Here is a 20318-nt window from a genome sequence, read left to right on the forward strand (position 1 = left end):
CATGATTGACTCCATTGGCCTGGAGAAACTTTCCACCTTTGCAATTGCTCCTTTAAGTTAAGACCTACATCTCCATGGCCCTATTAAAGCTATCCTACTAGGTACTGGAAACCCATCAGTTTTGTTCTTAAATGAGATCATGAATGCCACAGAAAATATGTGTGCTGGAAGCACATTACATATTTCTGAAATTTTTTTTTTTTTTTTTTTGAGACAGAGTCTCACTCTGTCACCCAGGCTGGAGTATAGTGGTGCAATCTTGGCTCACTGCAACCTCCGCCTCCCGTGTTCAAGCAATTCTCCTGTCTCAGCCTCCCAAGTAGCTGGGACTACAGGTGCGTATCACCAAGATTGGCTAATTTTTGTATATTTAGTAGAGACAGGATTTCACCATATTGGCCAGGCTGGTCTCGAACTCCTGACCTCGTGATCTGCCTGCCTCAGCCTCCAAAAGTGCTGGGATTACAGGTGTGAGCCACTGCACCTGGCCTGAAGCATCAATTGTACTTGCACCTTCTGGGTAGAAGGAAATTATTTTTATATGAAACATTAATAAGTATATACTAAGATTCACTATGGTGAACTAAAGTGAACTACTCTGGGAACAATGATGACATCCCAAGCTCGTTAGAGTTCCTCCCCCAGCAAAGTGAAGTTCCTCCATAGCTGCCATATTGCTCTTCCCCAGAGATTTGGGCAGGCTGTGAGATCTAGAGTTGTAAACATGCAGGGATATTTCTATGTAACCCAGACCGCCAGACTGAAACCTTCTGAAGATCACTGTCTTATAGAGACCCAATATGAGTTAATGAAGCCTGTTCTGTGCCTTCTCCCAGCTCTGTAGTAGACTGGGTCTGGGTCAGATGCAATCTAGAGGGCCCACCCCCCGCCTGCTTCAGTACTGGTTTGCATCCAACCAGTCTAAGCACTGACTGCATGAGAGCCTTCCTTTCCTTGCTCAAACTTGACAGAAGTCTGTGAACTGAGTGGCGCCTCTGTCCCTGGGCTCCACGCTAGGGCCCCTGCTTGTGGTTCAGGCCTCAGGCGTCTCTGATGAGCTAACACAAACCAGCTCTTGGCTAAAAAATCTCCCAGGTTTGTGGTCCTCCCTAGCGTCCATCCCCAGCAGAGGTGCACTTGTTTCTTTACCATCTTTCTTTACCCGGAAACAAAGCTATTTGCAATGCTCAGGCTCCCATGGTTTTTACTTCTCTCACTTAAATTAACATGAAACACAGCAATAAATTCCCACCAGATGTCTCTTCTGACTGTCTCAGACAATAATCTTTTTTTAAAAAAGGACTGACAGTTCTAAGTATTAGAAATGACACAGCACACCTTTGTTTTAAGCAGCTGTCAAGTCCTCCCAGTAAGATGTCCTTGGAGAAGATGAAAGAGCTTCAGCTGGAGGAAAAATTTCTACACCCAGAAACTAGAGAAGTGAATGGAATCCTCATGGCCAAAATGATTAGTGATAATTGGGACAAAATCTGGAATTTCCAAGCAAAACCTGATGATCTCCTCATTGCAACCTATGCAAAGGCAGGTGGGTGTGAGGAAATGGCAGGAAAGCCAGATTTAGCAGAGCACTGACACCTGGGGTGAGTTTCCCAATTGAAAAATGCAGGTTGTCACCAGTGCTGGCCCTGGAAAAAAATGAAAACCAGACTTGCTCATGATCTCCAATCCTCTACAGTCCAAGATCTTCCTTTTAGTTGGTCCCTGTAGAAGAGACTGCCAGAATCCCAAATTCCCAAAGGACTGAAAGAATTACAGAGCACAGAGGTTCTTACAGTAAACTTGCCAGCCAGCCAGTCCCTGCTCCCATCTGCTAAGCCCTCCTGGAATTAACCACAGTTCTTGCCCTTAAGAAGCTCCTCCCAGTGGAGACATGTGGAACTGAACGCTTTCACCCCACTATAAAAAGCACTGATAGAGTTGGGGCCAAAATGTATGTGAGCATGATGGGGAAGATGTGAGAAAGGGAAGGTGGCATTTACCAGAATCTTATGAAAGGAAGAGGAGTTTGTGGGAAAAGCAAGAGTCAGAAATGGCAAAGAGTGTCCTAGGCTTGTGCAGGGTGGAGGAATGGGAACATCACCACCAGCAAGACTGTGATGATGACTCATAATCCCCCGTGTTATATGAATATATAATTTCAGGCAGTGTGACCAAGTGAGGTAAAGGACTTTAATGAGTTTGGGAAAGTCAGTGGCCACTTGACTCAACATGAAGAACACTAGATACTATAACCGAAAGATTTCAGAAAAGGGTCCCTTCACCACAGTTCATGGAAATGTGTTTCTGTCCTCTTTGGCTCCAAACTCCCCTCCTTAACCTCACTGCCTTCTTATTAACTCAGCATTGGCTGGCCAGGGCGTTCTTAATAAACTTAGGTAGGGGCTTGCTATTAGTAAGTTTCAGTTTCTCTAGAATCTCCTATCAGTTTGATTTGCATTGGACACTTCTCTTTGTCCAGATGTGAAGGTAAACCTGTATTACCTAAGGGCAGAAATTTTGTTTCAGTTTGTATGGGAAATTATGCAGTTGGCCCCAAGGCCCTCCATACCAAGGCCTCAATGCTTCCCCAGTCTTACTCCCCCATCTCTCCCAGCACCTCTCAACTTCCTGCGAGCCCTCCTTCCTTCCTAGTGTGGAATATGCACGCCTTTGTCTTAGCTCCTGAGGCTCCTTGCCTAGGATGCTGTGCCTCCTTTGTTAACATGGACATTCTATTCCCACTTCAGCCCTTCATTTCAGAGCTACCATCCCCTTCCTCTACGGAGCCCTACCAACCCCTTTCTCAGTGGGTCCACCCTCCTGTGAACTCCTAGACCACTTTACACATCTTTACAGCCCTTCCTGGAACAGTTTCTCTTTCGTTTATCTGCATGTGTCTCATGCTTCAGTTAGCATCAGGTTTGGCTGCGAGCCACAGAGCCATCAAAAGTAGTAAGAAGAAAATGGATATTTGGTGGACAATTAGCTCTCTCTGCTTCAGTCCACCTTTTTGCCTACCCACATGTCCATTTACAGGCCTCTTCTGTATCAGTTAAGATTCTATTTGACTACAAGTGTTAGAAAACCCAAAATAACACAAAGAGAAAAGCAGTCAGGAGGCTGGTAGCCTGGGGCTGAAACAGCGGCTGCCTTGGTCATGAGCCACCCTGGTTCCTTCTAGCTTTCTGCTCCACTATCCTGAGGTGTGGCTTTCGAGTTTATGGTCCAGTATGACTGCTGGGGCTCCAATCACCACCGGCACATTCCAAATACCAGCAAGGAGGTAGGAAGGAATGAAGAAGGTCATGCCCTTTCCTTTCACGACAGGTCCCAGAATTTACTGGCATGGCCACATTTATCTGCAAGAAGTAGTAGAAAATATAACGTTTAAGCCCAACAGCTATATGCCAAGCTAAAAATTGAGAATCTATTAATTTGAAAGGGAAGGGAAGAATGCATAGTAGCTATGGCAAGAAGCACTCTCTGTCACATCTTATCTCCTCCCAAAATATTGTAAGCTTGTTAGAGCAGATATAATGGCTAATTCATCTTTGTCTCTCCCTACTTTCATTTGCTTCAATATTCAACCATGAAGCTATATTCATTAGGTGCAAAGCCCCATGGTATGTACTAGGAACAAAGGAAAAAAAAATGAGTTCTTACCTCCAAAGAGCTCTTAGTGGCAAGGAAGCAATATATAAGCAGACTATGATAATCAAAGAGTGCAGACGGGGTCTGGTGCTCAGAGGAGAGGCCCCACCCACTCTGGGTGGTATGCGGAAGCCCCACTCACCTTGGGGTTCATGTGGAAGAGAGGGCGGGTGAGCTGATCCTGCTCAACACTCAGCAATTGGGAGATTAACTAAATACATGAGTAACCATGAAAATAGAATTAAATTGTGCCACGAATAGGTGAAGATGAGAATAACCAATGCTTCTAGGCACAACCTGGACACAGGAGATTGTGGACATGATCCAAAATGATGGGGATGTGCAGAAGTGCCAGAGGGCCAACACCTTTGACCGCCATCCTTTCATCGAGTGGACACTGCCCCCACCCCTCAACTCAGGTAAGTCTGCCCGAGTGAGTCCTACGGGGTTGGGACCACTGTCCTGGGTCAGTTTTCACCCAAGAGGAAAATCATTTCTGCAGTTAGCCTTTTAGAAACTATGTCCATAAGGAACTGGGAAGGAGTTCGAAGGGGGTTCATGTCAAAATACCTGGGGATAAAAGTACTACCATAAATGATTACACTTTACACCAAATATATTAAGAATGCAAGATATAGAAGGCACCCTTGAAGATTCTGTAATCAAGTTGGGAATAAAGGACATATTTTTATAAAGCCAATTGTAATAAATAGTAGTTTTCACAGTAGGAGACAAGCCTTTGGAGAGAAGGCATAGACATTAAAATCACACAGTCAAGCTTCAAATGCTGGTATGGATTTTTTATCTGGGTACCTTGAGCAAGTCATTAAGCATTTCAAAGCTTAATTTTTCTTCATTTGTAAAATAATAATACCTAATACGTATTGAAACCCTATTATTGATTGGAACAATTATTTCAGCAACACTTATTGAAAAATATTTTTTAATCTTTCCTCCCATTGAATTGTCTTGACCCTTTTGCCAAAATTAATTAACTGTTTATGTATGGGTATATTTCTGGATTTTCTATTCTGCTTCATAATAATTGTTGAAACACTGTTTCATAATAATTCCTGTAGTCTTTATAATAAGTTTTGAAGTTAAGTAGAAATAAGACCTCCCATTCTTTCTCTCTCTCTCTTTTTTTTTTTTTTTTTTTTTTTTGCTTTAGCTATTCTAGGATCTTTGCATTTTCATATAAATTCTATAATCAAGTTGTCAGTTGCTACTAAAACCAACAAAGAACCAACAACCCCCTCATGTTTTGGTTGGCATTGCATTAAATCTATACATCTGTTTGGAAAGAATTAATACCCTAACAAAATTGGCTTTTCTGGCCTATGAAAGTGCTTTATGTCTCCAATTATTTAGAACGTTTTAAATATCACTCAGTAATGATTTACAGCTTTCATTATATCTGTCACATCTTTAGTCAAATTTAATCATAAGTATTTTTGTTTTATTATTTTGTTAAAATATTTTTTAATATTGTTATATTTTAATTTATATGTTGCTGATATGTTAAAATATATTGATTTTTTGTTTGCCCTTGTATCTTGCAACTTGACTTATTAGTTCCAGATTTTTTGTACTTTTCGATTGCATAGTGGATTTTCTACACAGACAATGATGTCTTCTTTGAATGAAGACAATTTTACTTCTTGCTTTCTAGTCTTGATTTCTACTATTTCTTTTTCTTGCCTTATTTCACTATCATCTGGAGTCTCCAGTGCAGTGTTGAATAGAAATAATTAGAGCAAAATTCTTGCCTTGGGCTCTAATCTTAGTGGAAAAGGATTCATTCTTTCATCATTAAGTATAATATTAGATGCAGATTTTTTTAGATACCATTTATCAGACTGAAGAAGTTTCTTTTTATTCCTTGTTTTCTCAGAGTTTTTAAGAATAAACCACGGTTGCATTTAGTCAAATATTTTTTGACTTGGGAATTCAATTAATGTATTTAAACTTATTCTTTGTTTAGGGTTATCAATTTTTGTCTGATCATCGTGTTAAATGTACTTGTTTTTAATATGTAGTGTTTTGTTACATTTAATTTCACTACATTTTTCAGAATTTTTGTAATTTTATACCAGAGGTGTTTAGTAGAAGTTTTTAATTTCCAGATGAAAGTGCTTCTTTGGTTTTTGTCTTTGTGTTTGATTTCTAGTTTTATTGCATTGGAATAAGAGGCTATTGTTTGTAAAATGTCAATGCTATGAAATCTACTGATGTTTTACTTGTGCCTTAATATATAATTATTTTGTGGATTTTCTATGTTTGCTTGAGAAGAAAGTATATTCTCTATTACCCAAAAGATTTAATATATTATGTTGTTTAAATTCTTTGTATTCTTCTCTTTTTTTCCAGTTAACTTATTTTGCACTGAAAGTTAAAATATCCTATTATTAATGTGTTCTGTTTGCATCTGCTGTGGTTTCTGTTTTGTGTAAGTGGTTACTTGATTATGTGGTACATAGATATCCATGATTACTATATTTTATTAGTATAATGGAATCTTTCACATTATGAAGTTTCTTCTTTGTGTCATACATATTTAGGGTTGAATTCTAATTTATCTTATAGCATCACAATCCTTGCTTTCTTTTTTTAATTTTTAACATTTGTAGGTTCATAGTAAATGTATATATTTACAGGATACATAGATGTCTTAATACAGGCATACAGTGCATAATAATTACATCATGGAGAATGGGCTATCCATCCCCGCAGGCATCTATGCTTCATGTTACAAACAATCCAACTATACTCTTTTAGTTATTTTAAAATTTACAATTAAATTATCATTGACTATAGTCACTCACTCTGTTGTGCTAACAAATAGTAGGTCTTATTAATTCTTTCTAACTAATTTTTGTACCCGTTAACCATCCCCACATCCCTCACACACACCCACACTACCATTCCCAGCTTCTGGTAACCATCTCCATGAGTTCAATTGTTTAGATTTTTTGTGAGAACATGCAATGTTTGTCTTTTTGTGCCTAGCTTATTTTGCTTAATAAAATGATCTCCAGTTCCATCCATGTTGTTGCAAATGACAAGATCTTTTTTTTTATGGCTGAATAATACTCCCTTTAATACAGCAAATTCCCTTCTGGGCCAAAGTGTGTCTATTCATTCATCTGATGGAGACTTAGCTTGCTTCCAAATCTTGGCTATTGTGAACAGTGCTACAACAAACATGAGATTGCAAATAATTCTTTGATATACTGATTTCCTTTCTTTTGGGTATATACCCAGCAGTGGGATTGCTGGATCCTATGGCAGCTCTATATTTAGCTTTTTGAGGAATCTCCAAAGTGTTCCTTATAGTGGTTGTACTAATTTACATTGCCAACAACAGTGTAGAAAAGTTCCCTTTTCTCTGCATCCTCACCAGCATTGTTTATTGCCTTTTGGATATAAGCCATTTTTACTAGGATGAAATGATATTTCACTGTAGTTTCGATTTGGATTTCTCTGATTATCAACAATGTTGTGCACCTTTTCATATGCCTGTTTGCCATTTGTTTGTCTTCTTTTCAGAAATGTCTATTCAAATCTTTTACCCATTTTTTGATTGGATTATTGGATTTTTTTCCCATACAGTTGTTTAAGCTCCTTATATATTCTGGTTATTAATCCCTTGTCAAATGGGTAGTTTGCAAATATTTTCTCTCATTCTGTGGATTGTCTCTTCACTTTGTCGGTTGTATTTTCAGCTGTGCAGGACCTTTTTAACTCGACGTGATCCCATTCGTCCATTTTGGCTTCTGTTGCCTGTGCTTGTGGGGTATTACTCAAGATATTTTTGCCCAGACCAATGTCCTGAAGAGTTTTCCCAATGTTTTCTTGTAGTAGTTTCATAGTTTGAGATCTTAGGTTTAAGTCTTTAATTCATTTTTATTTCATTTTTATATACAGTGAGAGATAGAGGTCTAGTTTCATTTTTCTGCTTACTGATATCCAGTTTTCCCAAGCACCATTTTTTGAAGAGACTGTCTTTTCCCCAGTGTATATTCTTGGCACCTTTGTCAAAAATGGTTCACTGTAAGAGTGTGAATTTGTTTCTGGGTTCTCCATTCCATTCCATTGATCTGTGTGTCTGTTTTTCTGCTAGTACCATGGTGCTTTGGTTATTTGAAGTCAGGTAATGTGATTCCTCCAGTTTTGTTCATTTTGCTTAGGATAGCCTTGGCTATTCTGGGTCTTTTGTGGTTCCATGTAAATTTTAGGATTGTTTATTCTATTTCTGTGAAAAAATGTCATCAGTATTTTGAGAGAGATTACATTATATATATAGATTGCTTTGGGTAGTATGATCATTTTAACAATATTGATTCTTCCAGTTCAGGAACGCAGAATATCTTTCCATTTTTTGGTGTCCTCTTCAACTTCTTTCATCAGTGTTTTATAGTTTTTATTATAAAGATCTTTCAGTTATTTGATAAAGTTACTTCCTAGGTATTTAATTTTATTTGTAGTTATTATAATCAGGAGTACTTTTAAAACTTCTTTTTCAGATCATTTACTGTTGTCATATAGAAATACTACTTATTTTTGTATGTTGATTTTGAATCCTGCTGTGTTACCAAATTTTTTCATCAGCTCTAATAGTTTTTCTGTGGAGTCTTTAGGATTTTCCAAATATAAGATTATATCATCTGCAAACAAGGATAATTTAACTTCTTCCTTTCCAATTTGGATGTCTTTTATTTCCTTGTCTTCTCTGATTGTTCTAGCTGAGACTTCTAGTACTGTATTGAATAACCGTGGTGACAGTGGCATCCTTGTCATGTTCTAGATTTTAGAGCAAAGGCTTTCAGTTTTTCCACATTCAGTATGATACTAGCTGTGGGTCTGTCATATATGGCTTTTATTATGTTGAGGTATGTTTCTTCTATAGCCTGTTTTTTTGAGGATTTTCATCATGAGTTCCCACCTGCTCCAGAGGTGCCATCTGGGAGCCAGAGACTACAGTCAAAAACCTTAGAAGTCAACCTGGTATTCTACTGTACTGTGACTAAACCAGCATTCAAACCACAAGATGTAGTCCTGCCCACTCTTCCTTCCCCTTTCCAAAGGCAGAGGAGCCTCATCCCAGGGCCACCGCCACCACAGGCCCATAGGGAATGCTGCCAGACTACCACTGATGTTCCCTTAAGGCCCAAGGGCTCTTCAGCTTGTGGTGAATGTTGCCTGGCCTGGGACACACCCATCAGGGAAGTGTTCTCCCCTCTGCCCCAAGGAAGGTTCAGAAATGTCATCCAAGAGCCAAGTTCTGGAATCAGAGTCTCCAACAGCCGACTTGGTGCTGTGCCCCACTGTGGTCAACCTGGTACCTGAAGCCAGCATATCTCAAGGTCTCACTCAAGGCCCTCAACATAGTACCTGAATGTTGCTGTTGGTTATTCAGGACCCAAGGACTTTTCAGTTAGCAGGTGATGAATGCTGCCAGGACTCTTTTTTTTTTTTTTTTTTTTTTTTTGAGACAGACTCTCACTCTGTCAACCAGTCTGGAGTGCAAAGGTGCAATCTTGTTTCACTGCAACCTCCACCTCCCAGGTTCAAGCGATTCCCCTGCCTCAGCCTCCCAAGTAGCTGAGATTACATGTGCATGCCATCACGCCCAGTTAATTTTTGTATTTTTAGTAGAGATGGTGTTTTACTATAATGGCCAGGCTGGTCTCAAACTCCTGACCTTGTGATCCGCTTGTCTCAGTCTCCCAAAGTGCTAAGATTACAGGCGTGAGCCACCATGCCTGGCCAGGACTCATTCTTAAAGATCCTTCCCTTTAAGACAGCGGATTCCCTTCTGGCCCAAAGTGTGTCTAGAAATGTCTGGGAGCTAGGTCCTGGAAGGGAAGCCTCAAAACTCGTATCTGTGCCTTATCCTGCTGTGACTGAGCTGGTATCCAAGATGCAAGACAAACTCCACCCCACTCTTCCCACTTCTCTCCTCAGATGGAAGTAACAGATCTCTTTTGGGCCTATGAGTTGTGCGGCCTGGAAATAGGGGAGGGATGATGCCAGGACTCCCTTAGCCACACCCGCTGGTGTCTCAGTAGGTCTTGTACCCTGACCAGTCCATTGTCTCTGAGCCCAGTTCAGCACTAGGACTCTCCTAGAAGTGGCAGTCCTTGTCGCCTAGACTGCCTTTTGAGTTTATTTATAACCCCAAAGCACTTTGGACCTCAAAGCTTGCAGGAACTCAAATTTCAACCACTGCAATCAGTGACTCCCCTCTTATTAGCGCTGGTTTAAATGCTCCCTCTGTGGGCAGGCACCTGCTGAGTTTGGTCCAGTTTTGCTTTCTGCTGTAAGAAGACAGCACTGAGTTCAATGCCTCACAATTGCTGAGCTCTCCCTACCCCAGTGCACAGAAACGCTCTCAGCACCACGCTGCCACTTCATGGGGGAGAAGGAGGGGTGTTGTTGGCAATTCAAGAGTCATGTTTTTTTTTAACTTCTTCGGTGACTCTTTCAGGGATACAAAGTTAAAACCAAGTACTGTGAGTGCTCATCTGATTTTTGGTTCTTATGAAGGAGTTTCTTTGGTGTAGATAGTTATTAAGGTGGCATTCCTTGCACGGCAGAGGGGGCAGAGAGGTGGCATGATCAGTGGAGCCTTCTATTCATCATCTTGCTCTCCACAATCCTTGCTTTCTTACAGTTTTCATTGTGTTTTATATCTTTATCCATTCTTTTATTTTTACCTTATATTAATTATTATGCTTCCAGGTATTCACTTGTATAATGCATACAGTTAGGTTTTCCTTTACAAGCCAATTTGAAAAATATTAATAGGTTATTTAAGCCACTCACATTTATTGATATGACTGATATGTTTGGTCACAATTATGTCATATTGTCATTTGTTCAAATTACTGTGGTAATAAGTAATATTTACTGTGTTTCTTTCCCTATTTAATGTATCCTTTTTATTTTCCTTTTTGTTTTAAAAAAAAGTGGGGGATTGTTTGTTTTGATGGTGTATTTGGTATTTAGAAAAGTTTGTATTTTCATCATAGTGGTTACTTGTGTATTATTTTACACAAATAACAAATTGTTATTTGTTTTACAAAATAACAAATTTGTGTATTATTTTACAAAACCTTAATTCCTCCTTTCTCTTACTTAACATTTTACTATCTGATCTGCTGGTTTCAAAGGAATCCCGTGACTCCTCCTATTAATTATACAATAGCAAATAATTATATTTCAAATATTAAGTTGTATGATTACTACTTTGTGGAAACCTATAAGGTTTACACATTATTTTTCTACTCTTGATCTACCCTCATTAATTTAGTTGTAATATTATATAACGTGAAATATTCACCATCGATCCTTTTTGCAAAGATTTCCAAACCATTTATTGATTGAATGGAACCTATTCTAGCTAATTCATCAGGAAAGGCACATGTGTACTGTATTCCCTACTCCTTGCACATTTAAACCTTTTTTTGTCTATCCTTGATACTTGAAGCACAGCCTGCCTGGGGATAACATCTTTTGTTCATATTTTCTGTCCTTAATTTCTTTACAATGCTGATCAACAGTTTCCTTGCTTTTGATGATGTTTTCAGGAGTCTGATGGTCTGATGCCAATTTGGTTCTATTGACCTTAAGGATTATTTCTTCTTTTGCATGAGGCATGAATTTTTTTAATCATAAAATATAATAATTTTACCATATATTTCAGAGTTGATCATTATGAATCAACTTTCCCGATATCCCATGGTTAACATATAAATTCCAGGCTTTTTCTCCAGAAAACTGTTTCAGAATACAGGTTTAAATACTAGTTTTATTCCACTGTTTTCATTTTATTCTCAGGGACTCCAACTTCTACTAGTGTTAGACCTTCTTTACCTGTCTTCAATGTCAGCCACTTGCTCTCTGAAACTTTTTACTTCTTTCTTTTTCTTGTGTCATTGTCTTAATTGTTTTAGTGCTTTTCATCAACAGCATTTATATTTTCACTTAAATCTATTCCCCATTATCCACTTTATAATTTAATTTTTAATGTTATTTTGCCTTTTTCTTCTACTTCTTCGTTGAGTTCAATCAAATCTTTTTCATTTTCCTTTTTTGTCCACGTTCTTCCTTACTTTTTGTACTTGTGATTTCAGATTTTATTTTCGTATTCTCAAATGTTTGTTTCAAGATATTTAATTTAGTTTAAAATGTTGCATTTTCATTTTCAGCTTTGTAGTTGATTTTGTGGGGATTTGATTTATTTTTTGTATTTGACTCCTTGATCTTTGTAATAGCTTTGTGTCAGTGAAATCTGTGGGGTTTTTTCTATTTTTATATACTTCATGAACATAGTTTCTAGCTTGAAAACATCCTCTTCTGTCAGTTCTACCTTCTTCTGTGCAGTTTTGTTTATAAGTATTTAGTACTGGTTAGTGGGGAGGAGAAGAAATTGGCATGCTTTTTCTTTCTCTCTTTTATGCAAAATTTTTACTTTAATTTTCTCCCTCTTGCTTCCTTCTATCCCTTTACTGCTGTGCCACCAAGGAGAACTTCCCTTTCCTTACATATCTCATTCTCCACTAGAAGCTACCTTCTCCATTACTGACACTTATGCTTTACTTGCAAGCCTTTCCCCTGAGGTTGGTGCTGCACATGGCTACATCCAGCTTATATTCAGCATTTTAACAGTTAGCGTTGGATTTTCGATTTCCAGGAATGATTTTGTCTGTACTTTATCTAAGTCCTTCTTGCCTCTCTACTATTTTTTTACAAAGTTTCTCTTTCTTGACTCTCCACACTCATAGACTCACTGATTTCTAATCCTGGCTTTCACATTTACTAACTTGGAAAAATTACTTGATCACTATAAGGCAGTTTTTCAACTAAAAATACTTCCCAGCACAATTCTTGCACATGTCTGATAGCTGTTGTGGTTCTTGTCCTTGAAAGTAAAAGTTGAAAGAAAATCTAGCATGCTTTAGAGCTACTGGGGCTATTATAGAGCTGTTCTCACCAATCTCAAACATCTTTATCTGCCCACACAAGTACACACCAACGCCCAACAAGCAAGGGAAGTAATGTGTCCCCATAGTTTTCAATATTTCATCAGTGCTTTCCTCTACCAGAATGAGCAGTAAAGTTGTCATCAAAAAGGAAACACAGGCATAAAAATTATTATTTTAGACAGAGAGCTGACTATTGGGTCAATCTGATTTCAAATAATTGGCACAGTAGTAATATCAAATCTATGCAGCTGATGAGAAATGTTTGGCTGAATGATGTGGCCTTATTTCCCAGGTCTGGATCTGGCTAACAAGATGCCTTCTCCTAGAACTCTGAAGACTCATCTGCCTGTTCAGATGCTACCACCTTCCTTCTGGAAAGAAAATTCAAAGGTAAGAAGAGCCAACTCTTCAAACTGAGTTTGATTGGCATGGCCAAATAATGTCTCTAAGTAGAAACAGTCAAAGATACTAAAAGAAAGATAGCCCATGGAGCCATAGGGCAGATGGTGGCATTACCCCACATTCCCACACACTCCATTCTGGATTCATCTTCCTTCAAAATATTATTTTTGGGTACACACTGGGAAATTTTCAGACAAAATTATTCTGACCATCTGCCATCTAAGCCACATTCAAAGAAGGTGATCAATGAAACAAAGCAGGTATTTCCTGAGGAAGAGTGATCTCTTAGATTGTGTCCTCTAACGAGCTGGCAGAGTCAGACCCGAAAGATAACTATTTGGAGGAAAACCTGTGAAACGAGGAGTAAGACAAACAAGTATGGAGAGCAATAAGACCATGATGCAAGTCTGACCCCTATGAAGGAGAGTCAAGGAAGGAGAGTTGAAGACTCAGACTACAGTCATGAGTCATGATTCATCCAAGCTGATGGGGAGTCCTCCAGCCAAAGTCAACCATCAGAGAGTCCCATATCTCATAAACTGCACCTGCCTTAGCATGCCTGCTGTGCTTACTCATTAGCCAAGAGCAGTCGTTTGGGAATGTGGTCTTATAAAGAACATGGTAGTGGATTCAGAATACAGCAGCTGAGGTCATCCATCACTTACTTTCCATATCCAGAGATCTGAACAGCCCATGTTCATGGCCACCATTTGGCTGCCCTGATGAGATTATGTATACCTTGGTATCCAAAATCTGCTCCTCTTCTTTTCAGGATGAGAAATATAACTTTGTCTTATTTTGATCTGGCCCACCCTTAATGCTAACTGAGAGATCAACAGACTCTCAGAAAGCATATCTCATGAAGCAAGATCCTAGGTACTGTTAGACCTTTATTTCCTTCATTTTCAAAAAATATATTTTTATTTTGACACTTTCTAATTCAGATCCTATAAGTGCAGTGTACATTGAGTGTAGCGGGGTTTCCTTTTGATTTCTGCTTTATAAGTTAGTCTTAAGTTAATGAAATGTGTAATATAAACAAAATATCAACTTATACATTTGCAATGAAAAGTATAGCCACTCAGCAGAACCAAATGCTTGTATCAGCTAGACCAGCACATCATCTCCTTGTGGGCAAGCTGCTTTGTAAACACAGTTGTCTGAAGATTGCTGAGAAAGTGAGTTGATGTTAAACAGTGTTTTTCAGCTATGACAGCTGCAATCTTTCAACCTTCTAGACTAAATTTACCAAGGAAACCATAATGGTCAAGTCTAACCAAAACTATCTCTCCTTGGTGCAGTGCTCAGATACATGATGCGAGTGATTGCTTTTGATTTCCTATTTTTTCTGAGATTCCATGACTCACTAGCTCTTTATTTTGTCCATCTCCTATCTCCAAATAAGGTACAATACAATTGAATAGTTTTCCAAGTATCTGTTTGCTTGGCTCCCCCAATTTGCTGATTTGCTTCCCTGAGATCATGCCCAGATCACCTGGATTTCTGAAAACTTCTTGGTTTATTCCTACAGATAAATACCTTCACTTATTGTATGTTAATTTTATTCCTCAAGAACCAATATTATTTCCAAATCTTGTAGACTCATTGTCAGAAGACACACTAACACTTGGTTAGTCATCATACTAACATCTTCTTTTTGTAAAATCGGGTCTTCTAAATAATGTAAACATCTTAGTGGCAGCACTTCCATTTATCCACTTAGACTTGGTGTGAATTATTTGAGTAGTAAAAGACTGTAGGGAGCTTAGTCCAAGTTTTTCATTTTATCATGGTATGGTAGGCTGAATAATAGTCACTCCAAGATAGCTACATCCTAATCACCAGACCTGGGAGTATTAACATATGTTGCAAAATGGACTACACAGAAGTGACTAAGTTAAGGATCTTGAGATGGGGAGATTATCTTGGATTGTCTTGGTCTTAAATATCAGCACAAGGGTATTTAAAAGATGGAGACAAGCATATCAGAGGAGAAAATAGGAGCTGTGACAACTGAAGCAAGAATCTGGAGTGATTCAAGGAAGGGGTCAAGAGCCAAGAAGTACAGGTGGCCTCTAGATGCTAAAAACAAGAAAATGAATTCTCCCCAGACCCATTAAAGGAACCAGCCTTGCTGACACCTTGACTTTAGCCCAGTGAAATCTGACCTTCAGAACAGTGAGAGAATAAATCTACATTGTTTTAAGCCATTTGTGGTAATTTGTTACAGCAGCAATTGGAAATTAATACAGATGAATCAAGAGGTTCTCAGAAATTTTATTTGACATTGGATCCCACACCTAATGTATATTTGAATATGTTCCCTGTTTATCCTAGGACTTCCCATTTCCATTTAGGCCTAGAAGGCAATAAGCAACATAAGCATTAAGGAATATTACACAAAATATATGTACATAATAATAAGACTTTGTACTTGCATCATACTTTTTGACACCATAAATGCTTTCATAAATGCTGGATGGAAATCCAGCAGCAAGAAAGGGGGCAGAAAAACAGAGTCATGCCAGGACTGTGTTCATCTGAGTGAGCAAAGATGGAAAGCAAGAACCTAGGGCAATTCATTTAGAGTAAAATAAGGCTGGATGATTGGTTGTGTTGGACACAGAAGTTCCGTAGTGAGACACAGGACAAAAATTCTTGAGAAACCACTGAGAATGGTTCTTCCCAAGCCCTGCTAAGATAGCATACAGCAGGGCAGGATGGGATGGGAGCCAGAGTAATGAGGGGAGGAAGGGGTCGCCAGGACAAGAAGTCAAGAAGTCAGCTCCTTCTCACCAGACAATGCCTGCCCTATGAGAAGACCATCACACACAGTTCCAAAGATGGACTTAGCACTGCCTCAAGCGTCCTTCAACCTAGTCAGCAAATGAATGTAGGAGTGATAATTTATCACTAAGGCTGGGATTTATATCATGGAAATTAAACCAAATGGCTAGCTGCTTTAGCTCCTCCCAGCCTAGAACTTACTTTAGATTCCTTGCTTAGTGAAAGCCAAGGGGAACCTTCACACACTGAAAAATATAGCACATGCTATCGTCTACATTTGTCCCTTCAAAATTAATATGTGAAATTTTAACCCCAATAGTGATAGTATTAGGAGGTGGGACCTTTGAAAGGAGATTAGGCCATGAGTGGAGAGCCCAGGACACTTCTATCAGAGAAAAGGGGTGCTCTTAATGATCATGCTAAGACCACAGCTATAAATTGGAACTGCACCTAGACAAACTGGAAGGGTTAGTCACCTTTGATCATAGAAAATGCATGAACATGCAATTATTCCAATAGGATAGTCCAAGATTCTACAAAGAGGCTTTCTAAGATTATGGTCCTCTGCACTGAATAATGATATTTCTCTGTCTTGTTTTCTCTCTGCGTCTCATTCCTCTTGCTGGCTGATTCCAGATTATCTATGTGGCTAGAAATGCCAAGGACTGTCTGGTCTCCTACTATCATTTCTCAAGAATGAATAAAATGTTGCCTGACCCTGGTACATGGGAGGAATATGTTGAGACATTCAAAGCTGGAAAAGGTGAGTGGAAGAAAACTGTGAGTTCATATTTCCTTATTCATTCACCTGCTGACAGCAGAAAGAAAGATAATTTTCACTGAATGGCTGCATCCATCAAGGTCTTGTGAGGAAGTAGATGGCACTCAAACTGGGTCATCTGGAAGACTCTAACAAAGAGACTATTTCCAAGGCTATAGCAGAGTTTAAGGAAACTGACAAGGGCTAGTGCAGTATTCTGGGGAGAGTACCAGCAAGGAGCCATATCTCTCCAGAGACAAAAGAGGACCCCTTGACAGGAGCTAAAGCCTTTGGTGGGGGAAGCAGTGAGCCAACAGGAATGGCATCAGGGAAATAAACACAATGTCCTCCTCTCGTTCTGCCTCTAAATGCCTTCCTACACCTCTTGCTGACACAGTCCATCTGCAATCCTGAGGACAAAGGAGGTCATTGACAAAGTCCATGCAGGTTGCTTTGCAGGGCACCAAGCAGAGCACAAGACGATGGAAAGTGGAGTTGGCAGAGACAACAGAAAATACCCCGTGAGCCTCTCTATTTACCATCAGAGAGTGAAGGTGCCCAAATATCCAGTACTTATAAATTTTTCACAGTAAAAGTCTTCTTTTTAAAATCAGCCTGTTCAGAAACAATATTTATTGTGTAATATTGACCAATGCACTATGTGATGATGCAAGGAAAATAAAGGTGTTGAATCCCTGGCCACAAGACAATCTTTCATGGAGTAATAAGTTCAAGGTTGGAAATATAAACCAAGGGATCCAGAATACTTTTTATCATCACCCTACTTAAAAAAAAAAAAATCCCTCTCTTCTGCAAATAAGAATTCTGCCCAAGGTCTTTGTCTTCTGGTTGTATTTATTAAATGTCCCCATTTATTTGAAATATTCATGTTTGTTTTACAAGTTTCATGCTGGCATTGACATCTCATCTCTCTCCTTCCCCTCAGTGCTTTGGGGTTCCTGGTATGACCACGTAAAGGGATGGTGGGATGCAAAAGACCAGCACCGCATTCTCTACCTCTTCTACGAGGACATGAAGGAGGTGAGGGCAGTGCCATCTCCATCAGATCCTCCCACATCCTAGGATACATCAATCCCTGTTTAGAACCCTAGTGCATGGGCTTTCCTGCAGAAGAGCCTTCAGTGCAAGTCCATGACACTGTTTGCAACTCAGTTTTATCCTCAAAAGCTCTAACTACTTTTTTGGCATTCTAAATTTGCTTTGCTTTAATTCACAGTTTTCAAAATATTCTTCTTCTTCAGGAAATAGCACATGCTTTATAGTTGAATCAATCTGTTGGATCCTGACACTTATAAGCCAGATATCTTTATCTGCAAAATGGTATCATGTCTATCTCATGAGATCATTGTAAAGATTTACACTATCATATTTGTAAAGTGTACATAGTTGTGTTCAAGAAATTTAGCTTCCTTCTCCCTCTTGCACACCTCAACCCCACATCATAAAGCAAAGTTTAATCCGTATAAACACTGGTAGGATTAGTCCCACGTATTGGGACAGTGGACTGATTTCTGAATTTCAAACCATTGTGTATGAGTGGCTGCACAAATTCACTCTCATGACCCAGTCATCAGCATCCTAGAATTACAAAACTAGCGTCTAAAATGTCCTCAGAAACTTAATCAAAAGCTATAGCTTTCTCTCTTTCTGTATCTCTTTGATCAAAAAGATTCAAGAAATAAGGATCCATATTTCTGGGTCGACTTGAGATTCCTTTTATTCCTCCTCTTAGTGACCTTCTGTTAAGTTCATAGGTTCTTTTTGCCATCTGTTGTAGTCCAAATACTAGAGTTAGTCATACTATGCTTCACCACCAACATTGTTCCTCCTTCACACAGCCTTCCTTGTTCTGCCGCAGGAGATACTGTTGCTCCTTCCCACCAAATCTCCTGGCACTCTGTCTGTACACAGGCAGCATGTACTTTCTCAGCCAGCCGTGCAGTTGTTTGTGTTTGTGTTTAATTCCTTTCCTTCAAGGTAAGCCTCTTGAGGGCAGGGACAGCCCTCATCTTTGTGTTGCTACAGTATCTGGGACAGTACAGTGCCTGGCAGTAGGAGTCACTTGAGAAATATTTTTAAAATGTGTTTGAATTGATCCTTTAACCCATTTCTCTCCAAATCCTGTCCAAATGGAACATCATCCCCAAGGGAGGCCCAACATGATTTGTTTGGTGTGACTGTTCCACATACAGGACCCAAAGCGGGAAATTGAGAAGATACTGAAGTTCCTGGAGAAAGACATATCAGAGGAAATTCTGAATAAAATCATCTATCACACCTCGTTTGATGTAATGAAGCAAAACCCAATGGCCAACTATACCACTTGGCCCACCAGCATTATGGATCATTCCATCTCCCCTTTTATGAGGAAAGGTAGATAAGCTTTGTAGTCTAAGATGTCAAATGGAACTCTGTGGTCCCCATGGTCTGCTTAGATTTTCCAGTAATGTTTCATGCTCCATTATTTATTCTTTCCAGCAGCACCACTGTACAACCTTTGAGAGGCAAGTTGCCTGTTTCTCCCCATTCTTGGTGGGGTCCTAAGGGTGCATGCTTACCTCTCCCTGTACTCCTGCAGCAATCATTGAGATTTTGCCTTGTTTCAGGGATGCCTGGAGACTGGAAGAACTATTTTACTGTGGCCCAGAATGAAGAATTTGACAAGGACTACCAGAACAAGATGGCAGGAAGCACCCTAACCTTCCGCACAGAGATCTGAGAGCAGTCAGGGAGTCTGCCCTGGACTTTCTTACCAGATTTTTGCCATTTGAGCCTCATGATCAAGGATACTTAAAACAAAGACACGCTTCCTCCAGTCTGAAGCTGTCACACACTAGCTGTAGATCCTATGCCACTGTGATAATACTTCATCAAAATGTAACCAAATCCTGGGTAGAGTTTTTAATTAAGATACATGATCTCTCATTTAGACACCAAACACCTAATGTACTCGCCTGTCCTAAGGCAAAATAAAGGCAACTTAGTTCCATCACTAGTTTACAATAGTGAAATAAATAAAACGATAAATAAGAGTAGAATTTCTACGTAAGAGAAAGTGAGCAAGAGAAGAATGAGGATGAGAAGTGGGCACCAGGGAGAATGTGAGGGGGAACTGGTTTTTATTTTTAAATGTCGGGAATGAGAGGCAGAGGATAGTCTTACTCTTGAAGATATTAGATTAGGAGGTGCAGAGCGTGGCATGAAGGATGGAATGCTGTGAGCTGGGTTTGACTTAGGTGGCTTCAAGCTGAAATGGTCCCCCCAAAAAAGACAAAGGCCACAGGAGAGCGATGAGGAACACAAGAGGAACAAGAAACAGCCTACTTCCGTGGTCAACACAAGGCTGGAAAGCAGAGAAAGATTTTATCTTTCAGATGGACTTCTGAGAGAGAGAGGAAGTCTTCAGTGAGCTCAAGAGAAAAATAAAATAAAATATTCAGTAACTCATGCACATTAAGAAAACCTTAAATTTGACATCTCTTTGGAAAATCGTTTTTTATACTTTTTTTAAAAAGGGCTCTTAGCGAAACTGTCAGCATTGCCAAGTTCTTCAGCTGTACTAATGATTATGTTCTTTTCCTTCTTTTTATTAAAACCTGTACCAAGAAAATATCTGCCATCATTTATGTGAGCTATACAAAGATCCACGTATTATTATTTTTTTAATGTCAGGAAGGTACATTTTGTGGGATAGGTGATTTCCTTAT

At 39.2% G+C, this 20318-nt stretch overlaps 1 protein-coding gene and 1 long non-coding RNA gene across 4 annotated transcripts in view; one reads left to right on the top strand and one right to left on the bottom strand.

Moving 5' to 3' along the window:
* Positions 1–20318, bottom strand: part of LOC135966776 (uncharacterized) — a 407986-nt gene that overhangs the window by 139017 nt on the left and 248651 nt on the right. The gene's annotated exons all lie outside the window — the stretch shown is intronic.
* On the top strand, positions 1268–19456 carry LOC102146432 (sulfotransferase 1C1). The gene is made up of 8 exons (XM_074012519.1): positions 1268–1546; positions 3942–4156; positions 8903–9041; positions 12934–13031; positions 16467–16593; positions 17537–17631; positions 18804–18984; positions 19218–19456. The coding sequence occupies exons 1-8, from the start codon at positions 1375–1377 to the stop codon at positions 19328–19330; spliced, it is 1140 nt and encodes a 379-aa protein (XP_073868620.1). The 5' UTR covers positions 1268–1374; the 3' UTR covers positions 19331–19456.

Source organism: Macaca fascicularis, chromosome 13 (genome assembly GCF_037993035.2).
Source record: "Macaca fascicularis isolate 582-1 chromosome 13, T2T-MFA8v1.1".
NCBI lineage: Eukaryota > Metazoa > Chordata > Mammalia > Primates > Cercopithecidae > Macaca > Macaca fascicularis.

Bases quoted from the DNA above. Each gene is read 5' to 3' on its own strand.
- LOC102146432 (XM_074012519.1), top strand. From the start codon at position 1,375: ATGTCCTTGGAGAAGATGAAAGAGCTTCAGCTGGAGGAAAAATTTCTA. The intron at 17,632-18,803 runs GTGAGGGCAGTG...TTCCACATACAG, and splicing joins TCTACGAGGACATGAAGGAG to GACCCAAAGCGGGAAATTGA. The intron at 18,985-19,217 runs GTAGATAAGCTT...GCCTTGTTTCAG, and splicing joins CTCCCCTTTTATGAGGAAAG to GGATGCCTGGAGACTGGAAG.